Source organism: Schistosoma mansoni, chromosome W, assembly GCF_000237925.1.
Source record: "Schistosoma mansoni strain Puerto Rico chromosome W, complete genome".
Classification (NCBI taxonomy): Eukaryota; Metazoa; Platyhelminthes; class Trematoda; order Strigeidida; family Schistosomatidae; genus Schistosoma; species Schistosoma mansoni.
The window spans coordinates 30,281,377-30,309,331 of record NC_031502.1 but is presented as its reverse complement, the minus strand read 5'-3'; the positions used below and the strand labels follow the sequence as shown (position 1 = coordinate 30,309,331).

General features: G+C 31.7%; 1 protein-coding gene across 1 annotated transcript; it reads left to right on the top strand.

Annotated features, from left to right (window-relative positions):
* Positions 1-88: 88 nt before the first annotated feature.
* Positions 89-24,654, top strand: Smp_155410 (hypothetical protein; the record flags this gene model as incomplete). Its single annotated transcript, XM_018789324.1, has 9 exons — positions 89-187; positions 1,088-1,427; positions 4,289-4,356; positions 7,544-7,621; positions 13,452-13,641; positions 17,499-17,539; positions 19,428-19,595; positions 22,826-22,911; positions 24,486-24,654. The coding sequence occupies 9 exons, from the start codon at positions 89-91 to the stop codon at positions 24,652-24,654; spliced, it is 1,239 nt and encodes a 412-aa protein (XP_018654779.1).
* Positions 24,655-27,955: the final 3,301 nt, after the last annotated feature.

The window sequence follows — 27,955 nt, the reverse complement described above, 5'->3', positions numbered from 1 at the left end:
TTCTTTTTCAGTAATATACAGTAACAAGATTTATTATTATAGTATTACACTGAGTTATTTGATTGAACGTAGTTAAAGACGCATTCCGATGCGAGTTGCTGATCAGCATTCACGATGCTTTAATAATCGATCTCATCCACGTTCCTGTACTTCAGAATGCAGACAACGCGACAAGGATCTGGAAGAAGTAGGTATTCAGAATATGTTTTTTGTATGACGTTTGAAGCGTTAAACTGAATGTTTCTGTTGTAAAACCTTAATAATAGTCTATGCAATTTCTATATGTACTCTTGCATTATTTTGACAATGGATCACTTATCAAAGCTAATAATCTAACACTGAAAAACGTCTTAAATGTTTTGTTCATTTTAAACATCATATATGGCTAAGTTCTAATAAAAAATATCAAAATCTTATTACACTTTTAAAGGTTTTTAGTATTTATTATCATTATCTCTATATGAATCTATATAAAATACGGATTATTTCGTTTAACCAAAGTATTTTATATAGAATAACTCAAGAATGGTGAAGGCATTTCGTTCACCCACAAATATTTAACTATTGTAGAGAAATTTCTGAGATCTTGACTATTTTTGTTATTGTTAAGTCATATATCTGATTTTACCATAACAATGTTTAATAACAACACAATGACTTATTATTTTTCATAATGAACATTCGTAGTTCATGTTCAAATTAGAGAATGTGAATATCTTTTCACTTTCCTGACTGTGGTCATTCACGGCAATTGTAGGCATTGGCCGATCGATGGAGAATAATTTTTATCCTGATATTTTATTCAACATAAATGCCAAAAGTAGTGATCAGTTAATTCAATTCAATTATAATAATGAATGAGTAGGCAAATCATTACTATTGTTGTTAGCAGATAATATACGTAATGCTCAACTTGATGAAATGTCTAGAGTGGTATTTTGAGTAAATCTCTTGATGTGATTTAATATATATATACTCTTGGGAAATTAAAATGTTTCAAAAGTGTACTTTTTATTACTAGTCCATATCGTTATATATATATATACGTATGAAAAGGAATTTTCGGAATTCAAACTGTAATTTTCAGGCTCGTTCACGTGCTACTCAACTTGAGAAAACGATGAGATGGTGGTCAGATTGCACAGCTAGTTGGAGAGAAAAATGGGCATCATTACGTGACGAGAGAAATTATCTACGAGATAAACTGAGTTCAACACAAAAATCTTTAGATAATGCAACGGAAATTATAGAGACGTTAAAATTGGAAAAACAACAATTACTTGAAGATTTTTATTCATCGAATAATCAACTTCAGAAATATAATTCTATTTCAACTATGAAATCTACCATTAATCCAATTTCTTCAACGAAACAAGAAACTATTCAATCAGGACTAACAGAATCGAATGTAGATCAAGATATGTGCGGTATGTGATGTTGATGTGTTTGTTCGATATCTTATAAAGTCGTATTGTTTCGGCTAAATAACTGCATATGAATGAACTGGTTATTAACTTTTATGTTCAGTAAGAAAAATTACGCAATACAAACATAATATTTAATTATTAAGTTGGGAAGTAAAAAAAACAATTGAACTGCTTTTAAAGGCATTACTATACTTATTCATGTAAATGGCTTTGCACCATGCGTTGACAGAAATAAAAGATTTCTGAATAGTAAAAAAGGTACCAGAGAACTATAACGTTGTAGTTTAAAACTGCTCCGCAGAGGATTTCTTTTACCTCATACGGTATACAACCAGAAACATCTGGGTCTTTTATTGACCGTGATGCTATTTATTCGCTGAGTGAAAGCCTAGGAGTTCACTTTTCCGAATACTTGTCAACTTGTAATGTGATACAACTATCGTGCTGTGTTATCGGTAGACATTCATTTTTACTTCTAACAAGTTTTAAAAAGGGGGTTTCCCTGGGCTTTTGTTTTTGATAGTTCAAAGAACTCAACGTTTTGAGTTAAAATCGGTTTGGCAGCCGGTAGGATAAAGTTCTAAAGAATCTCTGATTTACATAAAGTTACCAGAATTTGCCTTAGGTTTTAGTATATCTTCAGTTAGTCCGCGATAAAATTTAGACATATGGAATATAACGTTACAAACCCACTGAATTTTTAAATGTAGCACTAGCCATGATGTTTTCATACTGTTAGAGAAACCGTGACCAAACAGATCTTAGCCATTAGTAACATGCTGGTTCAATCTCGAAAAGAACCGAAGTTTTGTCAGATTGGCAGTTTTCAAAGGTGAACGAGATATACTTTAAAGTAATTTCACTTTGTGTAAACTATCTGATATCATCGCATGATAAAAATTAAACTAGAAAATTTAGATAAATTCACTCGATGTTCGATAGCTTCGATAAACTGATTTTATGATCACGTACAGTTTTTTCAATAAAGGTAGGGAAAAAAAACAAGCACACACTTTTAAAAAAAATTCGATGTCATTCCAAATTGATCGGAAAGAAAGAGTCATTAGAAAGCCTATTAGGTCACTACTTATAACAAATCTCTTCACAGCGTAACATTTTGATTTCATTCTCTCTTAATTTTGAATGAAATTATTCGAGTATTTTTACTTTTTTGCTTTATATTTCAATTAATATTCACTCAGGGTTTTATTCTAAAATCGATTGCCAAGAGATTTGCACAGTAATGTAAGTGATTAAATTTCAGTTTGAGCAAGAATAGCACAATTTGTCATAAAATAAGTTATTTGTTTTTTAAGGCCTCCCATAAAAAGAAAGCAGTCCAAACGAACTACGTAGTTACAAGTACAAGTTTAAGAAACTCTAGTTAGTGACACTGAAGAGGAAGTTCGAAGGGAAGATGGAAAGTTAATAAAATGCATGGCAACAATGTTACTCAGTGTAATTAAGAATATAGTATGTCTATATAATGGGTGACAATTATTTAGCTTGGTTTTCGTTATCAGGGAAAAGGCAGGTTGACCATATCTTCTTTTTGTATTTATTATTCTAGTTGGAAATGCTTGATGACAGTGGGCCCTGTAAGGTATACTTGATGTTTGTGTATTATTTCTAAGGCCTTGATTAAATCTGCCTTAGTCCAGTAACGTCAAAGTATCTGATGATCGTAATTAGAAAAATATTGTTTTATTTCAGGCATGGGTCTCAGTGTTCATGTCCATAAAATCTTCCAAAACCTTTTTGATCAGTTTCTTCTGAATACTGCTTTCAAAATTACATGAAAATCCACAAATTTAACTGGCGGTACTTTGAAAACAGCAATGAGTTACTTTTAATCCATTTAATGAATATTTGGTCAAGAAACGTGTTACTACATAATCTCAGTTTTTATCGATCCACTGAATTACCTTCATTATGTTAATCGTATTCTAATAATATAGTTTGCTTATGTAACCACTTATTTTTATCATATTATTATATGTAGTCTACAATTTCCCCTAATTTAATACACAGAAATAAGCTGTATGTATAAATATAAGTTAAGGGATATGCTATCAGAAGTACTCAGTTACTTAGTTTTAAAATATCCCCATTTCTCAATAAAAATAACGTTTAAAAGAAAAATAGAGTATGCATCTACACAACATTATATGTGGGATGAAATGTCTTGTTTGGTCAGTTCAAAGGAGTGGGCACCTTCATTTTTGTGGTACGGGAAAGTGAGTACTGTTATGCATATTCAAAAACATATAAACTACCTAAATGGTCTTCACAACTAGACATTGTTTTTACTGACCACCCAATTCGGTTCACATAATGTGATAAGTAATTTTTTATTTTGTTTTTATTCTATGTGGATCCAGTGTTTTATAAAATGATTACTATCACTGACCGATACCATTTTGAGAGCTATTAAGAAAATCTAAGATCACTAGGAAAACTGCCCTACTCTAGTCTGGGTTACATCTGAACATCCATGACCCCCCTTGACCAACACATCACTAAACACTAGGAACTTCCATTTGTTTCAGTCGGCACAATGTAATTGCGATACTGATTTAATGCTGTTCCATGATGCGAATTTGCGATTTCAGCGAATTTTTAATGTAGAACCAACTAAATCTATTGTCTTTAAAGGTGATTAATTGTACTTCATTACTGACAACATTGACATTGTAGGTCCTGAATTTCCAGTAGTTATTTCCATGAATAAAGAATAAACTAATAAGAAGCATTAGAAAATTCTCAGTTAATTATCTATATCTACGGAAAGTAAGTAGTTTGTGTACACAAACGTACAATTTTTGGGTCTATTTGATTTATATTGTTTCTATTTATTCAAGCTGTTGAAAAATTGAACAGATCAAAAGACATTGGGAGTAAATCAATTGGAATTTTAAATAATAATCAAGTAAGTACAATAAGTATTTAGTTTAATTTTCAGTGATTATTTTATTCTGTTTACACCCACCTCCACTATTCAAAGTGTTATTCAATGGAAAAGTAGTAAAGTTGCATTTTATTCAAAGACATTTTATTAATGTAGATGCTGAAATGTGCTTTCCAAACGTGTTGTTCACCAGATATAGTATGGTAATTAGATGTAGTTTCCTGCACTTGTATAGTGAAATACGCTGACAAATAATTAACACCAGTTTATTTGTCACAGAAGCCCTTTTTGAATTTTTGCTTGCATGACAGTTCAAATAATTGTATGGAGCCGTGACTGAATCAGCTGGTTACATGCCTAATGTACTAAGCTAAGTAGTTGATATCATTTTCTTTATCTTTCTCTTGTCGAGTTACAAAACATTATGAAGGTTGTTTTGAGCATGGACTACTGATGTCAGGTGAAAAAGCATTGAAAACTATAAATGTACGAGACAATTACGTAGCACATTGAATAAAGTTTAAAATGTGAATCATGGGATACCAACTTTATTGTAACTCTTGAGACTAATTTATGAATTATTATATATGTGTATTTTGGGTATATAGTCAGTAGATAGGTGTATTATTTACACTTCTATACTCTCCCCCATGTAAGCTTCCCACAGAACCATTTGGCTTTTGTTATACGATTTATTAATTCTTAATTATTATAAATTAATTATAAACCGTTAGCATCACTATCTACAACTTATGGCATCGTTGTAAAGTATGGTTTCATATTTAGAGTACGTTGATTTCCGATAATTTATGCATTTAAGCTAGTGTTCGATATAGAAGTATGTATACTACTGTGTTAGTGCTTCTGTGCTGTATGATGGAACTGAACACCTGGATAGAAGAAGGGAATATGTACTGGACCAGCAGGTGTTAGGATTATTCTCGGTTCAACTCAAGGTAACCCTCCACATTCGAAGTGTATAATAGGTTGAAGCTTTGGATGCTATCAAACAGCCAATATAGTATATTCAGGGTAGGGGAACTATAATCAGGATTTGAGTTAGCAAATCTGGCAAGTGAAATCGATAACGGCTTAGACATAACAGAATTAGTGGCTTACTTACTAAGGCCTATTACTCTTTGTAGAGCATCGGTTGTCGACTGGGGATCTCCAACCAACTCTGTCCTGGACTTAGTGACCTGAATATTAATATGGTTTTGAGTTTTGTGAAGTCTTCTTAGTAATTACTGTTGAATAGTTTTAAACGGGGAAAAACTGTCTTAAGATCTTAACTTCTTGGTTTTTCAACAGACCCAAATATGATATTAGTCCGTGATTGAAATAATCTCTAAGTTTGAAGATGTAATATATTTTTCAGTTTTGGGTTGTTGAGAATGTTGAATTTCATTGAGATCATGAACCGATCGAAGTTAGACTACCATTGAAAACCTAGAAGCACTGGACGGCTGTTTCGTGAGCTAAGGCCCTGCGTTCGAATCCTGTATGTGGAGTCGTAGATGCCCACTGGTGAGGAGTCCCATACTAGGATGGAACGGCCGTCCAGTGCTTCCAAGTTTTTAATGGTAGTCTAACACTGATTAGTTCATGATTTCAATGAAATAATTTATTTATCAATTATTCATCTCTCTTTCATGAATGAATGGAATTTCTCAGTAATATCTATGGAATTATTTACAACAACTAATTAATTGTAATTATGCTTAGGTGATCTAAACTTTTCATTGTTCACTGAGATCAGATCGTGAAGATGATCATGATTCATTAATCACAACCAGATTTATGAGGGTTAATTGAGGTTCTGTCACCTAAACAAAATACAAATGCCAATATGTAGTTAAATAATAAAACCAAGTTGAATGATCACTTAATTGACAATTATGCTTAAAATCTTTCAGATTGTACTAGTGTAATGTTTCAGTTATTTTTTGTTTAACGTTTTTCTTAGAGATTAAGTTTAGTGGTAACCACGGAATTCATTTTAAATAATGAATTTTTTAACACCATTCTTACTGTTGCTAACAAGTTTTGCAGTTAGTTTTATTTACTATGTTTAGATAACTTAATTTTACGAGGTTTATTTAACTTACTAAAGTTTATCATGGACAGTAGCTTAATAAAACTGAGTTTGACTTTGATTTATGTTTTTTTTGATGAATACAACAGGACATTCCATTCATACAGCTATTTTCAGTATGATCAGTACAGATATTTCACTGAGGTTGTCTGTAATGTTTTTATTGTTTTATAAATGTCTTGTTTCAAACAGTTGCGACCATTGTACACCTAATTCACGGGGTGAGTGCAGAAAATTAACACGTAGTTTTCATTAAATATTTCATTCCAAGCCCTAACTCTGAAAAATGTTCTTATTTTTCACTTTATATAATTAGATTACGATATATGTTAATAAGCTTAGGAAAGTCAACTACTGTTGACTCTAGACGTGTGAAATGAAACCCTTAGTAAAAATCTTACATTAATATACAAGACCTACCCACTGAAAGAACTAAAAATGGCATGAATTGCTAGACACAACTCATCTATTGTACATCGTGAAACAATTCAGATATTATCAGCACACAGGATTTGAAAAAAAGCGATGCAAAAATAAATTCCCCGATAGATAATACTGGATGGATTGGTGTAAACTGTTTTATATACGATTGGAGGGAAAAATATGAAGATTATTCTATACAAAGTTGATATTCATCAGGGACTAGTATAACTGTCATAAACAAAAGACCATAACAAATTTCTGTTTAGTTAGGATTTAAAATCACACGCAGATGTACCCCTAATATTAAAGAGTTCAGATTTCAATTTTATATGGAGTCATAGGTGCACATTGTTGTGTAGTCGTAGACTAATCTGAACACAACTATCCGGTACTTCTTTAAACTTTTTCTGGTCAAATGCTTTTGTTATCATTTGATTTTTATTTATTTATCTTTTTAATAAGAAGTTAAACAGTAATCTCTGTAACTCAATTAGTTGCTTATGCTAATTCTACGAAAACGTATAAAAAAGTTTGAGTATTGCTTTCGTATTCAGATAACCAACTTATTGAACATGATAATGAAATTTCCTTGTTTTTAAAGAAAACTCTTTTAATAAATTAGCCTTTTTTGAAGAAATATAATCATCTATCTACTACTAAGTATTTTTGCGTATCTATTTCAATCCTTAGCCCACAAGAACACAATTGCTGGAATTGTCGTCAACAATCCGTTGGTGGAAGAATCAATGTATGAATTTAGAACAGGAGGTAAATCAATATGATCTCTGATTAATCTGTTCATTTTTCTTTCTATTGAATCGGAATCTAAAAGTTTTACTGATAATGGATTTAAACTAGTGCTTAGTACTTCTTCGATAAATCTGAAACAAAAAGCACTTAGTTGATAACTATTCATGTTAATGAGAAATGAAATTTATTTCTATTAAATTAAATCGGGGCGAATTTCACCGGTTATTGTGATATTTGACTATGAAAGATTGTGAGAAGTTGATACGAAATCAATTAACTACCTAATAAAATAAATTTCATGTTAGACCGTTTGGGCACAGATATTTTACAGGGACCAATGGGAACATTTTAAAGCCTGTTTTTTTAAAGAAACATTTTATTTTGGTTAAAAAGGTGAATAACTTTTTGAAAGTGTAGAAAAGTTTGAGCAGTAGTATTGAAGTATTCTTTCAAGACGTTCATATGTCAAAATAGTCACTGATCATATTCTTCTTAAAATATTAACATCAGAAAGATGAGTCGTCTTCATTACATACATATAAAGTATTAGATATTCGAAATGATCAGATAAGGCTAAGAAAAAAAAGTTTTCAAATTAAAATAAAGCACAAGTGAACAACATTGTTTCAAGTTAGGTCCCCATTAGGCTTTACTTGAATAAACCGTAATATCGGCGAGACTATAATTTATGGACGAACCAATCAGGTTTAACATAAAAGATCTTGGATTTTGCCACGACATTTATTCGTCCATTTGGCTTGCTAGAGTCTTGACATTGTAGCTGGTGTCATTTTTTGATGAAAACCCTTAATATTATTCCCAACCTTAACCATCAAGTGTAGATCATAGTCTTGATTCCTCATACTGATTTGTAACTCACATTTAGCCCTAGTGAGTAGATGGACATTCCAGAGGTCACTTGAGCATCGCTCAAAGGTCGTCCATAAATTATAATCTCATCATAAATTGTTAGCAAGAAAACAAGTGTACTAGTAGTGATGAGAACAAGAGAAATAATAAAAGTTTAAACACATTTTTGAGAATGAAAACTAGGTCTAAACTTGAGACAATGCTTGGAAAAAATGAAAATTATCAAACTGGAGTAGTAAGTATTCAGTTAATCAGATAGTGAAAAAGATATGCGAAAGGTCGATGAAGAAAAGCAAAGAATACGAAGAAATTAGTTAGACTGTTTATTGTTTTATCTAACCAAGGAAGAGACAGATTTCTTCTGAGTAAACAGACTGGGATTGTTAATTCGAATCCCCACAGCTTCTGGCATTTGTTGGAGACGAGATCAAATTCCATTGAGAAGCTGATCACTTGAAATCATTTAGTTTTATCTACAACATGACGACTGTCGATAAAATAAAGCTACGTATCGCCTTTATTTGACCATTTTTAAACCATGCAGAGCGATTTTCACTAACTATTTGGTTAAGTTTATTAGTGTCATGTCCAATATAATGTTCTTCACAGTAGCACATGAACTTGTTGATGCACATCAGAGAAGTGAAATCAGAAAATCTGTCCCTTGTTTGATTGAATATCAGTGTTCGACTGGAAAACGACAAAGATTAACTGGATATACCACTCTCAATGGTCTACTATCTAGGATATCGTTATCTACATCCAAGTAGAATTGTATTGTTAGGGAGAAGAATTTCTTTTAATCTATTGATATATCAAACTTCTTATTCACCGTACTCATGTGCTTCTACGAAAGGATCTAAGGGTGACGTATTTTGACAAACATATCGTTGATGAACTCTAACTCCTTTGCGGCGTCGTCCGAGCAGATTATTTTTGTTTTGCTTGTAAGTCATCTAACTATCTTTCATAAAGAGTGAGTGTAAGGTTAGTAAAGTGTGTGCGTTGACACACAGAGGATCTCTTTCTATACGCGCTTCTGGCTGAAATGTCATGTCATCGACTTAATAAGACGTCGAGAAAATGAAATGGATTGTCAAATTCTTCCTCATATGTAAATGTGATCTCCGAATCTACATTTTTGAATCGGCTCAAAAATTCTCTATTGATATTCACATAGAGGATAGTAAATGTATAGTTGATATAATATCAGTATAAATCAAATTTTTCTTTCACTTCCTCTAGAGGTCCATTCTCTAGTTTGGCTAGAAAGAAACTGATATTGGGTTCAAAGATGAACCTACAGCAGTTCTATTAAATTGTCTATAGTAAATATTGTCAAAGACGAAATAGGCGTTCGCCATATGCCTGAAAAGTAGTTTTTCAAGACTATGCGCATGAAAGTCAATGTTAAACTTGTTTTTCTGGTATTTGTTTGTATTTAAAATCAATCATCTAGACTTGTGAAACACTGGTGAATGAAGGTACGATATCTAACGAAACCATAAGTTTTTTAAGAACATTTGCGTCTCTCGCTTTGGAAATGAAGTTAAAGACATCTTAAAAGCTTCTATTAACAACTGGTTTATGCAGAAGTTCTAAGTGTGAAGAATAATACGCATATTGTTCATGCCAAAGTAAAGCCTGATGATCATTTAAACGAAAATAGTATTGTCTGCTTTTATGTGTTGATCTAATTAAATTTTTGTCAGTATTAAAATAATTTTTGAAAGTCAATGTTTGAAAAAAGGGATGGTAAAAATGTTACATCTATGTTTGGTAAATAAACAGGACACAAAATTGTGATGTACGCATACATGCACATGTATACGCATAAGTATTAGGGCAAATCAGGATAAAGAAACAGAGAAGGAATAGAGTTTTTGTTTAAATCAGCATGGATTTTGTCGTGTTTTGCTTCGTAGAAAAAAGACAGATTGTTTCGCATACCTTTAAGTTGCTTTTACGCTAAAAACAGTATATTTAAGCGAATAAATGATAGCAGGACAGGGTGCCGAATTCTAAAAATTGCCCCCCATGTGAGTAAGAATATATCTGAGGGTGTGATGCATTAGTTTCCTATGCTTATAAATATAGATTTTTCTTTGACTGACATAAATAGGTACAAATCTTTTAGTCAATAGGTACTAGACGTATAATAATTTAACATATATTAATGGGAATGATATTATTCAGATAAATTTTATTGACTATCACTTTGACTGATGAAAATAAGAGTTACGCAGACATGATCTAGCTATTTTATTCATCCAGTATATTGTCAAATTTTCTTACTGATCGCTTTACATATAACTTTCGTAACATGTAACAAGAGATTTAATACATACAACTGATAATTAGAAGGTTGTCATAATTCGCAAAATAATCTTATCAAAGATTAGTATTCGTTGTCTTTCAACTCATTTATTAAGCTGTGTCATCAGACATTTAAACAATATTCCTTAATGGTGATTTTGTGAAAGAGCTCATTATTTGGCTTGAGTTTGTTTATACTACGCCTCATTAGAATGGAACGATTGTGTCTTGTATAGTCTAGCGTTATTAACGTCAAATAACTTTACGATCAGTACGGTTTTAATGTTATTATAGCCATAGTAGGGTAATAATGTGTCAGTGTTAAACATATTGATTAAAGAGTTAGGTTTTGTCTGATATATTTTTAAATCCCACTATTTTACAGAGTAATTGCTTAAATCATTCGTTCAAAAATTGTTTATTTAGATGATTTATAGTGACCAGTCAATCTCAAGGGTAGGTTGCTTCATGGACTTACATTAGCAAAAGAACCGTTGAAGATTAGGGGAATATTAGACAGCTACTTTTTGTTCTGATTTCGAACTACTCACTTATGAGCATTTAAAATGAGTCTTATGTGTATGAACTGGTAGGTTTTTTAAAAAAAAGATAAGTTCAGTATTTTAAGTGTCAAAACGTAGACCAAATGTAGAGTGGTGATTTTCCGCTTTTGTACACTTTTCTAAGTATATTCTTATGGTTGCTCAACTTTGTGGACTGATTGAAGTTAGACATTAACGCTGTCGGCTCAGTGGTCTAGAGGTTAAGTGCTCGCGCGCGAGACCGGTAGGCCGTGGGTTCGAATCTCGCGGGGCGGGATCGTGGATGCGCACTGCTGAGGTGTCCCACAATAGGACGAGACGGCCGTCGAGTGCTTCCAGGTTTTCCTTGGTGGTCTAGCTTCATGATTTCATGATATATATTTTTATAATTTCATTTTTTTAAAATGTAATTTAAGCTCATTAAATTTAAAGCTTTTCAACTTTCCTTTAAAATGACCTTCAATATTTTAATGATAATATTCTTTTATTTTGATGATTGATGAGGATTTTTAATCAGATATGATAGTGCTTGTAGATTTTCTTATTTAAAGACAATCAGTAGCTAACTATTGTCGGGAGTTTTATTATGACGAGATAATCGACACAACAAAGTAGTTGAACTGGTGATACTAAAGTCTCAACCCAACTGATTTTATTCAATGCTTTCTTTAGTTAGATGAAATAATTAAAATCATTATTCACGCAAAATATATTTAACTAAATGTCATTGCAAATCAGTTGTTTGATAGAAGGTAAATGAAGATCATAGGGAGCTAACGAGGCTCTACTTATGTATATCGTACCAGCGATATGGATTATGCTTCACTTTTCATTCCACTAAAATGATTATCTGATTACGTTTTGTGTGTCTACTACTTGATGATATTACCTTGTGTTTTTGTAGATTGGGGTAAGACTAAAATCGTATGACAATTATTTTAGTGTTATCATATTCTATTTTCTTGAATAAGTGACTGTCAGTCCAGAAAAACTTTGACCAGTTATGTATTTGTTCGGGAATTAACTAGATTTACACTCAAAAGTTAATATAGTTGATTAATTGAAGATTTAAGGCACATTGTGACAACAAGTGATCAGTACTGTTTCAAAGATTTTGTGAGTTCTATACTTTTATGGTGTATGCTACTTATGTTGACAGATGTAAATAGTATGTAACACAAATCAGAAGTTAAATGCCTGGAAGCAGAAGAATAATAAGGTAGAATTGAAGGGAACAGGAATATAAACAGAGAGTAATTGTAATAACAACAGGTTTGAAAGTCATGAAGCATGTAAAATACAACTGAAGGAAGATGTGCAAATATTGTATTTGGTCTATAGTTTTCATATTTTACCAGGGCTCTCTGTACTTTGCTTAAAACAATAATTTGATTATCACCACTAGGTCTTCGTTCACTACACCACTTACGGTGGATTATATTAGGGAACAGGTTGGCTGAGGAAATAGAAGACAATTTTTAACTCGAGTGTGTACTTTTATTAGTCATGTATTGTATGATCTGGATTTTTTGGCGACAACTCTCACTGTCGTTCTAGATTATTCAGTCACTGACTATTTTAAACTGAATTAACTAGTTGGTGTCAGTCAATAGATGTGTCTTCACATACAACCAATCTATTCACTCGTAAAATAGATGTCTTTTGTTTAAATGGTCAAAGATTAATTTCTCAAAACGCATATGAAGATAACAAAAGTCTCTGAATGTAGACTTTAGATAAGAATGATTTAGCACTTCTGCTTATAATAATTATTAACAATCTTGCACAGTAGGCTTGGTAATTAAATCATATATGACAAATAACGTAGTACCATTATGTTTAGTTAGTAGTTAGCATCAATAGTTACAATTTCAAATAGATTTCACTTGAGACAATTGATTATATAATGACAACGGTACTTTGCTTGACGAGTTAAATTTTGATTTAAAAAAAAAACAAGAAGACAGTAGAAGATTAAAAGAAAGAAAAAGGTAGGCAACATGGAAAAAGTTAGTGAGTGATAAATTGAGTATTTCATACAGAATATGAATCCATTTTTATTCAACTGAATATACACATAGGAATAAAACGTTTTTGGTTTCTTTTTTCATTTTCGACAGATTCGTCATCTGTTTGAATTGAATACTAAACATTGGTCAAAGTGTAAAATTTTATCACATAAGAATTTTCTACTTTCGCAAGAAAATGATCTTTTAAAGAAAGAGATTTCTAATTTATGGTGTATTCGAGATAATCAACATGATGGGCGCACTGATCCAATTTCTTGTGCAAATAATTATGGAACACAAGGTAAACAATAGAAAATAAGCATTGAACGGTAATGTGTCGAAGCATGATCAGTAATAATATAAAGGTTCTGTCATTGTCCATGGTACTACAGTATCACAGATACTAACACAATGCATGCTTCTATAAGCGACTAGTCTTATTTGGTAGTTGATACTAAGAGGCTAGCAATGATGTTACGATTTCTTTTTAATTGAAAATATCGACATTTTGATTTGATATTTGGTGGTTTCAGGGATAACGTACTTACCACCAGATTTGAAGATTCAGGTGATGAATACATACTGCTTAAAGTTTCAAACTAGGATTCGGCAGTTTCACAGTGCTCTTGATTCATTGTCTGACATCGTTTAATGAGTAACACAGTTTCAAAGTTGAGCTTATCTATAAAACCAAGTAATGTGTTAACTTATGACTAACTTCTAAACAAATTTCCATGATTCCAGAGAAAAGGCTTGATCCCGTTTATTCAACCTTATTGAAAATTAGTCAGGCATAACTAGTGGAACTGGATAACAGTCGTGCTATTTCACAAAACTTTTTCGACTTTGGAAACGTGGATCATTCAATTCGCTACTCAACACCCTAAATAAATTATGTTCACCACAAGATGTGCACGTCTTGGCTTCTAACCAAAATGTAGTTATAGGTACAGGATGCTGATGAATCTCACACTAAGATGAAAAAACTCTCTAGTGCTTCTTAGTTTTCAATGTTTCGACATCTAAGGTCGTCCCACAGAAAAGGAGTTGAATTAAATAATCTAGATTACTGTCTGCGATTGTTGTACAAAAAAGCAAACTCATGGTTTTATCAACGGTCGATTTATTGATTATTTTGATCTTTCAAGCTTTCGCAAATCAAAATACTTTAAAGTTGTCTCATTGAATCAGCTTATGTTCGGACGAGAAACCGATACATCATACTACGTAAGCTGATAGAATAGCCACTTTTCAGTAGTAATATCAATCAACGACTAAATGGATCCTTAGACAGGGCTCTATTTTTTTCCAACTTATTTTTTACACTGTGCTTAATAGATATTATTAAAAATCAATTAAACTTATGATTTGTTGATAGTTTTTTCCGGCACAACATTGGGATTTTTTTGGTCATTAATAAATTAACAACCTAGTGAAGGATGTTCAATTCATATTCGTGGCCACAGTTGATGTATAATTGAAGCTAGACATCAGTGCTTGAAGTCACTAACTTCTAGTCTGAGCCATGTTGGCAGATGCAGACTACCTGGTTGGGGTCCGCGTGACTGTCGTAACCAATGGTTGGAGACTGTAGATGACATGGCTCAGAATCGATCACAATGGCGTAGGTGTATACACTCTTCATCTTCCCTTAAACCTTGAGATTAAATTTGCTTCATAACTTTCTTCTGTCCTATACTATATCCTTACATACAACCTATCTTTTATATACTACCACCACTAAATTAACTACTTCTATGAATCCGGTGTTGATCTTGTTGTGCTAATGCGGTATGGCAACTTGCACCGATGCATAAATATGCCTGGTTCTACGTTGTAGCTGACTGACTGACTGAATATTTTGTAAATCTGTTCAAAGTAGCAATATACAACTGGAATGAAGAAATAATAAAGTATTTAAGATATTTTTATTCAATTAATAAAACTTTTCGTCTATTTTATGCATATTCTATCATGAATAATTGCGATTTCCTATTTACTATCGAATTATTTGTTACTTCTCTGATATTTGATAAAGAAAAATACTTTCTGTTTTATCTGTCACAATATTAGATTGGTGGATAGTAGTTTAATCGATCCTAATTATGATTTTCGGTCATACTGTGTATGATGTAAAAACGACAGTAACATATAGTACCTAACTGTCTGTACCACTAATGACCTTCATAGGATTTATTTATGTAGAAAACCAGTTTTCTCTACTACTTTCCCAGCATATATTTTCATTCAGATAGAGATACAAATGCACTTTGTTTTCTGTCAAATAAGATTTTAGAATACTGTTTGATTCAACTACTTTTGTGTTGAAGGATGTCATCGATTGTTTAACACCGTTGGATGCCGGCTCAGTGGTCTAGAGATTAAGTGCTCGCGCGCGAGACTGATAGGTTTTGGGTTCGAATCTCCCGAGGTGAGATCGTGGATGCGCACTGCTGAGGTGTCCCGCAATAGGACGAAATGGCCGTCCAGTGCTTCCAGGTTTTCCATGGTGGTCTAGCTTCAATTGACTCATGATCTCAACTATTGAAATTTAGTATTGGTTGGAAAACTGTTAGGCAAGTGAAATTGAATGACCAGCTGTACGTAAACATTCTATTATTTTATAGAATCTTTTGGTCATTTATGAGGATATTTTACTTGACTTCGGTTAAAACCCATGTTATTTTAGATAACAACAATTATGGATCACCAAGATTATTTCGTTATGCAACCATTTAAAATCTCAGGACTGTAGTCTTTCGGCATTATCCTCGTTGATGTTTCAGAACGTTGTTTTAAATATGATATTTATTTGCTATATTTTAACTAAATAATTCGATTTTATTAGGGTCTTTTACTACAGCATATTGATGTGTATTCGTGTTAACAACGTTTCATCAGCCTAATCCTTATGATTAGGTTGAAATTTACCTAAAGTCCTGATTTTAACGTATTACCACTTTTATGCATCTGATGAGAATCAAATGAAATGAGGAAATGATCCCAGGTTATTCTTGTTTATTTTTCAAGTTAACGAAATGAGTGTGAGCACTGTTGTAGTTCAGAGGTCGATATTTTCCACATTCTTATTTTAATGAAGAAAACGGCTATTGTTTTTTTGGTCTGTCTCCTAAAAATAACAAAGTTATTGGTTTTTAATCGTTGTATTTCTGATATCGATTCGAAATGAAATCGATCCTAATAACTTAACGTAAATTATTGATATGTGCATCAGTGTTACGGGATTTTTATCGTCTATATTGTATTTAAATCGTAGCTAACAATGGTATCTCATTTGCGATTAGTTAACTAGATGTACCCAAAACCCATTGCTAGTTTTCATAATGAAAGTCACACTGTCTAGTTATAATTTCAAATGTCAACGACTGATAGATTTCATTCTCGATTTTTAACAACTGGAAGATGTGATAAATGCTTACAAATTTCTTAGTCTGCATTAAAAACACTTATATCATCCATAATCAATAGACTGTTAAAACATCGTATATATAATGTTTATTCTTTCAGTAGAAATATGTTCAATTTTCGAAGGTGGTTAAACTGACTGCAACAATGACGGTTTACAAGATTAACATTTATCACCAAATACATATGTAGGATTGATTAGAAAAGGAAATATTGAACTACTCAATTGTTGACTAGAATTTACCCATTTCAGTTAATTAAAATAGGTTGTCCTAGTTAGTACAAAATAATCAGTTTATTCACTGTTGATTATAATGGTTATTGATATGAAATAATTATGGAAGTTTGTTCAATAAGTCTCAGTGATCGTTTGCGGATATGCTTTTGGGGATTTAAAAAGTTTTATATCTATATGTGTGTATTATCACATTATATATATATATATACTTATGATTACGTAATGACTGATATCATATCCATGCACCCATTTTAGTGTTAATCGAATTAAAACTGATCAAGTTACAATTTTGTTTTTCTTAGTATCAGTGACTCGATGTTGAGTGCAGTAAGTTTTCGGAGTCAGATTACCATCCAAGTACCCTTAACCAATATATATATATAACAGCATAACATATTACACGTAATTTCGAAATGTCTCATTCATATTGTTTATTGATTTGTACCTTAAATGTTTCCAATTTTCCTTTTTTGTTTAATTTCTATTCATTTTAGGATCAAATGAAAACATTGAGTGTGGTACATGCAAACAAAATGTTAGTAATATTTCTTAAGATTTTGTTTCATGTTGTGGTTGTTGAAAAAAGGTATTTTTCTCGTGAAGTATGAAATTATTTAAATAATATAAATTCTAACTATAAATTGTTAGTGGAATGATTCAGAGCCAAAAGGACTACTGAACATTTTTTTTGATTTACATAGAATGTGCACTGTTAAAGATTTATGAGCTAGATGTTGTCCATCGGTTCTCCAAGCAAGCTTAGCTTTTATTGTCGAATTAATAAGGTAATAATCTCATGATCACACTAATATTTAGACTTGGAGTTCGGCAAAACGTTTACACCCAGCTGATGAATTAGATTAGTTGATGCTTAATTTGCTTAGTTTATTCAGCTATAAAAATTTCTGAATAAAGCAAATTTAATGTTAACAACTTGCGCTGATTAATATGAGGTATTTTTTTCACACATATACCAGGTTGTATACAGCTTGTACAACGTATTTTTTATGATAAGTCTTGCAGTTCTCCTTTAACTTTCCTTCATGATGCATGGTAAAACGATAAAAAACAGATTTAATCATACTTAATTTTATTATTATTGGTTAATAACATAAATCTTATATTAATTTTAAATGGTGGAAACTTTCACACATTTCCTTATTTTCATAGCAGAAATAATTGGTTATCTGTTATCATTATGAACTAAACTTGGTAGTAGAAATTTGAAATTCTTCCCTTTTCATATTTTGAAAAAAATGCCAATAAAAGACTGACCAATTACAGTCCTAAACATCAATGGGAACATTCAAGCAAACATTACCAAATGAATGTAAACTTCAACCTATTGCACAAGCAAGTGTCTGTCAAGACTTAGTATCTAAGTAGATAACGCAATGGTTTTTGAAGCGAATGGTACTGGGATTGAGTTCCGGAGTGAATATCAATTGTGGGATGCAAGTACATCCGGCTGAAGAGTCCCAAATAGGACGAAACGCGTGTCTCTGATTCTGCTGCTAGCCATCATTCATCTTAGCTCATAATCACGAAATTAGTAGTAAATTGTGTAGAAGTGAAAAGTATTCCTACTAACTGATGGTCACTTATGAACTCTTTTGTTATCGAAGCGGAGAATCATGATTTCAAAAAAAAAATTCTGTACATTATGGAAAGTTAAGTATTTGATGAATCAGCAATTTATTACAATTGTTTTTTTGACCTATTACAAGTCACTGTCGTATGAAACTCTAGTTGTTATTAAGAGTGATAAAAAGTGTCTCGAATAGAAATAAGATTGTCGAAGTTCTTGTTTACCCACTGCCTGAATAAGAATCTAATTGAAGAGTTTATTCATGAGTTGGATTAGCTAAATTTAAGTGATCGGTTAGATTGCTTGTGCAAACTCATGCGAATTTGATAAAAACTAATTTTCCGTACTTACAAAGAAAATAGAGTAATTTAACGTTTTTGAATTTTTAATGAAATTTCTTTATTGCTAAAGGAGCAACTTGTATTCATTGGTTAGTCAATGTTTCTTAACATAATTTGTATCCGTTACTTTTCATATTGGTTAATTTTTGTACCTCAATAATACATTTGAGCTTTTATCTGAACATTAGTGAGTTCATTTTGTGTCCTAATTAACCAACGTGATAGATTAATTTTTACCCAGAAACTCATTCTTATAAAACGTTTTGTTAATTATATTCATTCGACGATGATAACTTGAATCTTGTTCAATAAACACTGGACCGCCGTTTCAGTAGATGATGATAATAATAATAATAATAATAAAGATACTTAAATGTCAGATCATTAAATTTCTTCCAGTTTGAAACACTATAATTGTAAAATTATTTTGATTTAAAAAAAAACTATATACAAGTAATATCAACTATTTTCACAAACTTCTTTTTGTTTTCTAGATTGAAAATACAGAAACGTCAGTCGAGGATTTATTATTACAATTATCTGAAAGAAATTGTCAGCTAGATTTATTACAGCGTCGTTTATCTTTTATGTTACATGAACGTGGTGTACTTTGTCATCAGTTAGAAGAAATGAGTATAGTAAAAGATAAATCTGAAAATAAAGTAGGTTCATTAATACATACATATTCGTATAGGTATTCAGTTAGATCAATTAATTAAATTTTGATTGTTTATTCACTGCTAACACGGCTATCTCTTTAACAGACTGACATAATTAACAACTGCAGAGTAGATTACTTATATTCATGAAATTCAAATTAAATTTATGTCATCTATTTATAGATAGCTGGTTTGTTCAGACATTTTTTATCACTGATTTAGTTCAGTTTGAGAGTCATTGATAACTAGGGAGGATTAGCTCGTTCCAAAATGAACAAATTTTCACGAACCACCCATTTGAATAACAATCATCATAACATATAGGCTTTTAAAAGTATTCCCGACATTCTAGTGAGTATCTGTCACATTTGAAACAAACCATATAGAGGTTAAAACAGTTATCAGTGACTCCACTGAACGATGGCGACCCTACACTTCAAATCATTAGAAGTCGTAAACCAGGACCACTGAATTCCGACTCACCAGTCTAAAGATATTGTGACCATTGCAAAATAAAAATATCTTGGATTCGGCCTTATATTTATCGTGAGTGTACAATTCTGTCATATGATAAAATATTGAGGATTTAATGGGTGGTAACAATGATAAATATGTAATTACAATTTCACTAATGTAAGTGATTAAAAATTAAATCATTCGTTTCCGAAATGAAACTTCAAAATTGATTGAAAAGGAAGTTAACGGTATTGACTATGAAAGCTCGGATTAGTTTGCTGGATGAAACGCTGGAACTATTTTAACTTAAGTTATTGAGATTGTGTCAAATATAATCTTTTCTGCATTCCTGGTGCCCGAATTTCGTTATATTTTTTTTTTAAAATTTGACGAATATTCATATCAATCCAAATAGCTTTTTTTTCGTGTTAATTTAGCCTTCTATTTAATAAGTGAATAAGTCTATTCATTGACTATTAAGCTGTGAAAGAAAGTCATAGAGATAACATGTAAGATAAGGTGTTGAATTATCAGGCTGTTTAACAAGTGACTTGTTTTGGTTAACTTTTGGATAGGTTCATTGCAGAAAGATTAGTCTAAAAAAAGTAGGACTTTAAAATAATAATGAAAACGACTTACAGCCCAAGACATGATTTTGTAGCGTAAATTTCACGATGTGGATGGTTTGATTGCGAGAAGCTGATGACTTTATTCAGAACAATAATGAAAACTTCACACTCAAATCATGCAGCTCATAGAGTACACCCTCATCAAACAGGTACGAGAACTGTACACTGTTTACACCGACTTAGTTTACTTCGTGAGTTATGCAATCGTTGCACGTCAGAAAATATAACTTTTATAATTCGGGAATGTTTTGTTATTTTTGTTAAACAGTATCTAATCAAAAGAGCTGCCAGCTTCTGGTCTTGTTTGAATACCCATTTTTCGATATAAAAAACCAAATTAGCTGGTAAATCAGTTCTATATAAAAAAACAGACCGTCGCTCTTGAGAATTTCGCCAAACATTGTTATGAGTTTTTAACCTAATAATGAATATATTACATCATCCAATACGAAGTATAATATGAAACACGTATCAGCTATTCTACTCCATTTCAATCTTTGTAATACATTCTATCTATCTAATAATAAGTGATTTTACCGTACCAATATATTCTTTTTACCTTTACGCAAGTAGGTGTCATAAATCAGCTAAGACATGTGTATATTTATACTGTTTTTATTACTAGAGTATTAGCTTTCGGACACAATCCAATATATTCTTAGTACTAAAATGGTGTCCGAAAATTGAAACATGTAAATGAACCAGAATTAATAATATAGAAGGAAAGAAACTGATATATTTACATCTTTAATGTGTGTGTGTCTATCTTAAGCACACAGGATGTATTACAGTATAATCTGTATTTCAGAAAACTTGATTATTATTCTTACTAATTTTCACTGTTTTCTCGTAAATTACAGTAAAAGTTAATACTGTCTTCAGTGCGTTGATATCTCCCAACAGCCCTGGTTGAACTCCGCTGGTTACCGCTTCTCATTAGAACTCCAGGAAATACCTCATGGAGCCAGTCACTAAGGCGGGAATTCTTGAAATAGAGATTCACAGAATAGATGAAAATTCCAAGTAAAAGCATTCGGATTTAAGAAGTCAGGCGATTGACTACATAGAAAAAAATTCCAGTGTTAGAATACGGAGTTTGTTCATTTCGACATTAATTTTCATTATAAAGGGATCACAACTAAGCATACATGTGCTAACCAGATAATACTGAACAGCTATTTTGTTTAGTTAAAGCTGCTTTGTAATGGATGTATATTTAGGATTCTAAATGAGATGAAAGCCAATAACAGTTAGCTGATTTAATCTTGTATTCATACGTCCAGCATCTTTATGATTTGTGAAAGTAAAATGTTGTGAAGCACATGTAATTGTATTATAACAATGTAAATCCATATGGTAAAACTAATCCTGTTAAGATACTAACTAAATAATTCCAAAGACTTTGTCATATACTTCATTACTTGGAACAAATTTATGGATAAATAAAGTAGAAAGAAATTTCAATCCCTTTTTTTCCAAATCACAAAAATGTGATACCTAAACAGGATGTAATCATTAACTGATCTTGTTTAACACTCGATGTAACTGTTGGTTTCATATAAACTGATAAACCTGGGAATAGAAAAGGAATTACAACTAAGCAATTGATTTTAATTGCTTTCATGTGAGTAGACAACAATTAGTGAGGATGATATGAAATTAAATACTATTTCTATACATTAGTATCATTTTGAAAACTAACTGAAGTAACAATACTATTGCATTGATATATATCGTTATTTTAGAACGCTAGTTAATTTAGAATCGTATAATTTTCATAGGTTTCATTGTATACTTCCATTAAATTTAAACATCCTACATAGCATTCGAGTCACTGACTAACCCCAGTATCATCCAAATGAAAAACGATTAACAGAATGTCATTTATAGTACAAAGGAACAAATGTTGGTCTGTGTTCTTTTTCAAGTATCCCATCTAAATTCGTGATCATGTTGCATTTTTTTCCATGTTTAAACAGCATATTATCTGATGAATATTGTTAAATTTATCAATGCTGCTTTCAGAATTACAGGCATGTTATCAGTATGTGACCTAGTAAATGGCAACACTTTGTTTTAATTGAAAGAGAATTTGATTTACGTCAAACATTTAATTTATTCTTATTTAAATACCTCTTCTTGTTTCAGGCATATCTTACTGCCAAGAATATAAGAACGGAATTCATTGAAAATACTGAAACATTAAAAGATGATTATTCAAAATACTCTTATAGGTAAGTTGAAACTATTAAGTCATTTAATATTACGATGATCATTATACGAATGATTAGCATAATGTAATGAAGTTCTTCTAACAACATAAATAAATGAGTAAATTTTGAAGCTCCTCAATAATTTCATAATAGTCATCACAATTTTTTTACAATATATTATATTGTGAATTCATTGGTCGGAACTATTTTGAATCCATTCAGCGTGCTTCTATTATTGGTATTCATCTAGTGAAGATCTATACATTAACTGAACACAAATGAAGACTAGAAGAAAATATTTAGTTATCTTTCCAATTTATTTTGTTAATTTATAGCGAGAGATTGTACTAATTTTCCAGGGCAAAAGAAATGTATGATTCTCAAATTCTGTCTCAACTAATGGCTTAAATGGTGTTATTTGTCAAACAGATGAGGTATTGCGTTAAAACTAGCTAAATACGGATTAGTTTTGTACGTTCTTAATGTTGACCTACCAATCATGAAACATCATTGTTAATTCATTAATGTTCTTTGAGAAGAGATTGAAATTCATAAGCTCGATCCTTATGTTTCGCAGGTAATAACTGCTAGTGGTGTATTGTCTGAGAGATCACAAAGATTGAAATAAATGTATATCACCAATCGGATCTCAGTGGTTACTTGTATTAAACAGTTTTATGACGGAAAAAGTCGTATAACACCAACATTGAGTCTAAAAATAGAAGCTCACAGTTACATATGGTGTGATTAAGACAAAAAATATTTCATTTCGTAATATCAATAAAAAAAGGCGTAATTTACTGAGCAGAAAACAACAATGCAAACGAAAGAATAAAATTACCTGAATAAATTAAAAGAGAACAGTTTGTAAATAACGGTATAACACTTTCCTGAACGCAATAGTAAAAATTAATGGTAATTTCATTTGTAATTGAACTACTCAGTAACTGGCAACATAAATATATAGATTTAAATAACTTGACACAATAGGATCGTGAGATTATCCATCACGCTTTTAGAATTAATTGATATATTGTATCCAGTATTTTTTTTCCGTTCATTTATTGGGGGGAGGTGCTGTATAGAAGTGCATAATATTCACTGGAGATTTCAATTCAAGCCTCAACCTTCACTATACTTGTATTTTTCATTCATCATGTTGGAATGCACAACCTTGATGTATTTATGGAAGACGGTTGTGTGGATAACTTCGAGTGAAAATCACTCTTAAATAAAGCATTCATCTAATGAATGAACTTTTAAATGCAGGGTATTGCACACTTATTAAACATTAGAAAACGGATGGATAACCTCTCATATAGAATCACATGACACTGAGAAAGCTATTCTAAACTCTTTATTTCGACAAGTGAGAAAACTGTAATAGTCAGATGGTATAATATATTTGATCGTGAACAGATTTGGATTAGTGTGAGGCTATTAAACGGAAGTATCTCACTTGAGCGTTACCAAGAGAAGTCATAGAAGATTGACTATGCGTCTTCAACTGGTAAAGTGAATTATAATTAACAGGATTAATGTTGAATGTATATGTATAAACCATATTCTACATTTTATTTTCATAATTTCTACAGAACAGAATTGAATTCAAACTGTGATACAGAGTTCACCTCTGAGGTACCTAAAAGCGTCATCACAAATATATTGAGTGATAAATTAGAAACAATATCACCATCTGATGAGTTAACATTTATGAATAATAAAATTACTGAACTGCGAAGTGATGCGACCGACGGATTATGAAACCCATACATAAACACTGTAATGAGTAGAAAACTCAACATCCATAAAGTATACAGAATCGATAGCTCCTCTTTTTTCTCAAATATGTTCAAGTGTTTTACATTGATATGTGTATACAGCGAGTCATTGAACAAAAACATTATAACCTGTCTTATAAATACACAGATGCATTGAGAGAATTATCTAATAGCATATATTTATATTTATGTGGATATATAACTCAAGCTTACAAACATAACAAAGTCTCATCAACCTGGAAAACTATATATACCCTACAGATCAACATAATTTAAACCATTATCATTTAAAATAAATTTTGCATTGAACTTTACGACTATAATGTTTCTTGATGCTTTTTGAATGTTTTCCTTCATGTAAAATACCTATTTTCTATAGATTCGTTTTTTTGTTTATCATATTTCATATCAAAACTTCTTATCTTATTCACTCTACGAGAACTGATATTTCCAGTAAAACAGGAATTACTCAGTGAGTTTTCGTTATAATACGTAGTTAATCCAAGGAAGAAACGAAATAACTTTATAAAAACGTTGCTTTACAAACTTTGGGGGTGTATCATTACTGCCGTTTTCTTCTTTTAAAACGTCGGTAGTAAATCCAACAAGATAGATTCTGCGACTGCCTCTTTATTTGGTATTTGATCTTAACTAGATATTTCGGCATGGTAGCGTATATAGATATTTTTCTAAAATTTGATTTATCAGTAATCATCCATATAGTGAGTCGGCGATCAGAACATACGAAAGACCACCACTTACTACCAAAACATATATATATATATATATTGTGTAAGCCTCTGAAGAAGTGGTTTACATTAGGTCAGGAAACATCAGAAATACAATTTTTCTATTCATTGGGAGATAACAAAATATATATTTGTTATTAACTTTCTACCCGATGCTCAATTTACTCGAAGCTATCAAATCCAACCTTGGCACTGATTCTTACAGACCATGTTCACTCATAAATCCATGCTTTGACAGTTGGTCGAAATAAAATACCAAATTAGTTAGATAAAACAAAATAAACCGTTTGGTAGTTACTTAAACAATTTATCAACTACCGTAACTATGATTTGACCTTATCCAACTGCAAAACAGCATTAGAAAAGAAATGTAAATCAGGTAGTTCCGGTGAAACCTTATTTAAAATGTGGAGGATGATGGGGAAGACTTCATCCTTCAGAAAAGTTAGCTTATAAGATTTATTTTGATAAGTTTAATTCTTATTGACTACTTTCAATAGTTTTATTACCAATACCGGAGTATTTATTATTGAAAGTTAATTTGATAAGTTCAATTTAGACATAGTTAACTACCTTCTTTTCTGAAAAAATCAATGAACTAAATTTATTTTATTGCTAATTGAAGTAGTTTTCATCAACCTTCTTTGGCAACTTTAAGTTCTTTCTCCATACATATTTAGTATGCTTTTTGTAGACTTCACCCATTGCACAAGCAAATGGCTATCAAGACTCAGTAGCTAAGTGAATAAGGCGATGGCGTTTGAAGCGAACGGTACTGGGTCCGAGTCCCAGAGTGAACATCAACTCTGAGATGCAGGTACATCCAGCTGACCAGTCCCAAATAGGACTTAACATGCGTCTCTGACTCCCTGCTAGGCACTATCCATTTTTGTTTAACAATTAGGTTTAAATATAATTTATGATATGTTTTTGGACCAAGTAAAGATTTTATAAACTCGGCTTTCAGACATACTTTTGTATATGAGGGCTAGAGATACTATCCAGCTGTCCAAGCTGAATTGTGTGTGAGGTGAGAACTTATGACCTGAATGGTGGAAATCAAGTGTTTGAAAATCTAAGAGCATGATGATCACCAGTGCTGTGAAGATATATGTAAAAGGATAGGTATTGCTTCACAAACAATAACACCTATGTTTTTAAGTTCACAACCTGTGTATAGCAGTAAATAATTATTTTCGATGAATTCAAGATAGAAATTTCCTTTAATACAAGGATGTCTACCGTGTAAAAGATGAACAGGTTCACAGCTTTAACTTAATGCCATTCATGGTCATCATAATTCTTATAATGAGCATTGAAGGATATGGCACGCATAACTCAATTTTCGAATAAAAATAGTATGTGTAATCCTAGTAAACACCAGGTTTTGGTAAAGGATTATTAAATCGCATCCTATTGCAATTTACGCTAGCTACTGAAATATAATGTTTTGAAAACTACGACCATACAAAAAGGTAGAGAGAGTATGATTAAAATCTTGCTTTTTCTACAATCATGTATAGTTTCAATGGTTGAACTATTTATGCAGATCAAGTAGATCAAGCCTAGTAGATGTAAGCAGGATATGCAAGAAACTTCAAATATTTCTTAGAATGACATTAAGTAATTATTGATTAAATTGTACTGAGTCACAACCATTAATTTCTTCTAGACCAAACACTGACTTAATAAAGACGGATGTAAGTGATATCATATTAAAATTTCTGTTTATGTCTGTAATGTGATACAGTAAGATTCCTTTCACAAAACAATGTCAAATAGTTCATAAGTTGATTGAATATCAGTTTCTGTATAAAACACTGGTAATTTTCAAGTTACGGTTATTTCTCTTTTGTGTTAAGTTACGTAGGTTCTGACTCGACTTTAACCCAAAATAAAAATATCCAGTTAAATTTAATTAAAAGTGACCGATGAAAAGCTCCTTGTAAAATAGAAGCGGCAAAACCAGTTCAGCTAACAGGACTTAAAACATTCGGGGCTTCCCACTCTCTCTTTCTTCTGGTTGTTGACTGGATTACAAAGACCTACGCATCTCAGGAGAAGCATGGAATACAGAGGACACTTGTGGATCTGTAGATAACCCTTCCATCGTATACATAGAAACAAATGCAAATGAAGACACAAAGTGTAGCAACAGCTTTAACAGAAATAGATTTCAAGATTCACAAACGAGAAAGCGAGATCCTGAAGTAAAAACAGCAAGCACCAACCAAATCACTCTTGACGGAGAAGCTGTGAAAAAAGTGGGAACTTTCACGTATCTGGGCAGTATCATCGATACACAAGGAGGGTCTGAGACAGATAAGAGGGTGTGGATTGGTGAAGCAAGAACAAAGTTCCTATAAATAAAAGGACTGTGACTCAAGGTTAGGGTCATAATTTTAACATCATCGTTTAAACAGTCCATTTGGTAACAACTAAAACGAATAGCGGAGGTCAGAGTTGAGTGGAAATACCTGGTCGGGGGCATATGTCCCGAGACAGGTAATACGATTAAATTTATACTTCAGGTAG